Source organism: Monoraphidium neglectum (assembly GCF_000611645.1).
Source record: "Monoraphidium neglectum strain SAG 48.87 unplaced genomic scaffold scaffold01908, whole genome shotgun sequence".
NCBI lineage: Eukaryota > Viridiplantae > Chlorophyta > Chlorophyceae > Sphaeropleales > Selenastraceae > Monoraphidium > Monoraphidium neglectum.
This window is the reverse complement of record NW_014011720.1, coordinates 9,885-11,769: the sequence shown is the minus strand read 5'-3', so window position 1 is coordinate 11,769 and position 1,885 is coordinate 9,885. Positions and strand designations below refer to the sequence as shown.

The following is a 1,885-nucleotide window of genomic DNA, read 5'->3' as shown; positions in this document are numbered from 1 at the left end:
GGGGGCGCCGCCGCCGGCGGCGCTGGCGCCGGCGGCCGCGTCGGCGGCGGCGGCAAGCGCGGCGCGGGGGACGGGCAGCTTGAAGAGGCGGAGGCTGGAGGCGCCCAGTTCGTCCAGGCCGCCAAACAGGTATAGGGCCTGGTCGTGCACACTCAGCAGGTGGCTGTGGCGCGGCGGGGGGGCGGTGCCGCCCAGAGACACCTGGCATCGTGGAATGTGTCGGCGCAGTGGGTTGCCGGGGCAGGGGCAAGGGGCACAAGGGTTTGCTGGAGGGTCGAAGGGCTAGGTGTGGGGCACGGGCATGGGGCACAGATAGGGGCAGCTCCAATTTGCTGCCTTTGTCGTTGCCAGTTTAAACACACACACACACACACACACACACACACACACGCGCGCGCGCGCGCGCGCGCATGATCGGCAACACGCAGACCTTGCGGTCCTCCTCCCTGCCCTAGACTCACAAACCCCTCATCCACCTGCACGCATGCAGGGGCAAGGCAGTACTCCAGCAACGCGACACTGCCACGATACCAGCAGCCCCAATCCCCCCCTTCGGCGCCTCAATCTGATTCTCTGACCCCCGACCCCAACCCCAACCCCAACCCCTGCCCACCTCCAGCCACGTCCTGCTGATGAGGTCCATCACAGCCAGGTCCTCCAGCACAAAGTTGTTGCGGCCGCCAGACAGGAACAGGTACCTACGCGGGCGGTCAAGCTATGCTCAAACAGTCAAACGTGCAGCGTGGGTTGGCCGACACAGGGCAGAATCCATGGCCTTGGATCGGCAGGCGCTGCGCAGCAAGGCCAGGGCTGCAGCTGAGGATGCTTGAAGGCCAGTTTGCACCAGCGCCCAGCGGCATGCCGGCACACACGTGCTAACGCACGTCGGCCGCTCCGCCCTGCGCCCGCGGCCCCCCCACCTGCCAGCGCCGACGCAAGCCGCCGCGCCGCTGCGCGGGCTGGGCGCGGGCCCCGCGGTTGGCGGCTGGCTCCACGCCATGCGGCTGAGCTCTAGCAGGTGCAGGTCGTTGGTGCGGCCCCCCGCGGCGTGGCCGCCTGGCGGAGGTGGATGATGAGGGTGCGGGGCCGGTCGCGGAAGCCACGTGCGCTGGGGCGGTCGAGTTATGGCGGGCTGCATGGCCAGCCCCGTGCCCGTGCCCCGGCTTTCCCCCTGCCATCCCTTTGAAACACCATGGGGTGCAGCTGTCCCTATTTCAGTGTTAGGTCAGTGGGACAAGCCAGCAGGGCCCTCCCTGCGATCATATATATACATATATCGTATCAGTACCACGCTGAGGCGTCTGCAAACCCGGGCTGCTCACCAAAAAGGACGATGTAGCCTGCATGGTAGTCTGCCGCCGCGCCCTCCCTGGGGCTCGGCCCCTGGCCCTCGCAGGCCGCCCTGCGCCACTGCCAGCTGTCGAGGTCGAGGAGGTACCTGAAGGGTGGTTGTGGGGAGGTTGAGGGTGGCGGTTGTTGGTGGGTTTGCATTGTTGGACAGGATGCCATGGTCGCAGCTTCGGGTCGGGGCGTCTGCGCATTTGCCAGTCTTTTGCTTGGCTCTTGCGACCGCCGCTTGCTGGCGCTTTCTGGCACAAAGCAACGTGTGCAACTTGTGCTACCCGTGCCGCCAATCTGCTGACAGTGCCCTCCGCCCGTGTCGCTCCAGGCCGGCTGCGGGCTGCAGCTTACACGTCGTCGAGCCGCTTGCGCTCCGCGGTGCGCCCTCCAAACACCACCAGTTGGTGGTGCTCCGGGTCGTACACAGTCACGTGGCCGTGCCTGAGATTGTTTCAGCACGTGCATGACCAAACGCGCATGTTTTTGTGTGTGTGTGTGTGTGTGTGTGTGTGTGTGTGTGTGTGTGTGTGTGTGTGTGTGTGTG

The 1,885-nt window shown here is 66.0% G+C and overlaps 1 protein-coding gene across 1 annotated transcript in view; it reads right to left on the bottom strand.

Annotated features, from left to right (window-relative positions):
* Nucleotides 1-1,688: 1,688 nt before the first annotated feature.
* The window catches only part of MNEG_9360 (hypothetical protein), a gene marked incomplete at both ends in the record, with an annotated part of 4,178 nt that continues 3,981 nt past the window's right edge, over nt 1,689-1,885 (bottom strand). The window contains one exon of the mRNA XM_014042170.1: nt 1,689-1,782. Within this exon, the coding sequence (XP_013897624.1) occupies nt 1,689-1,782 (94 nt within the window). The remainder of the gene's footprint in view (nt 1,783-1,885) is intronic.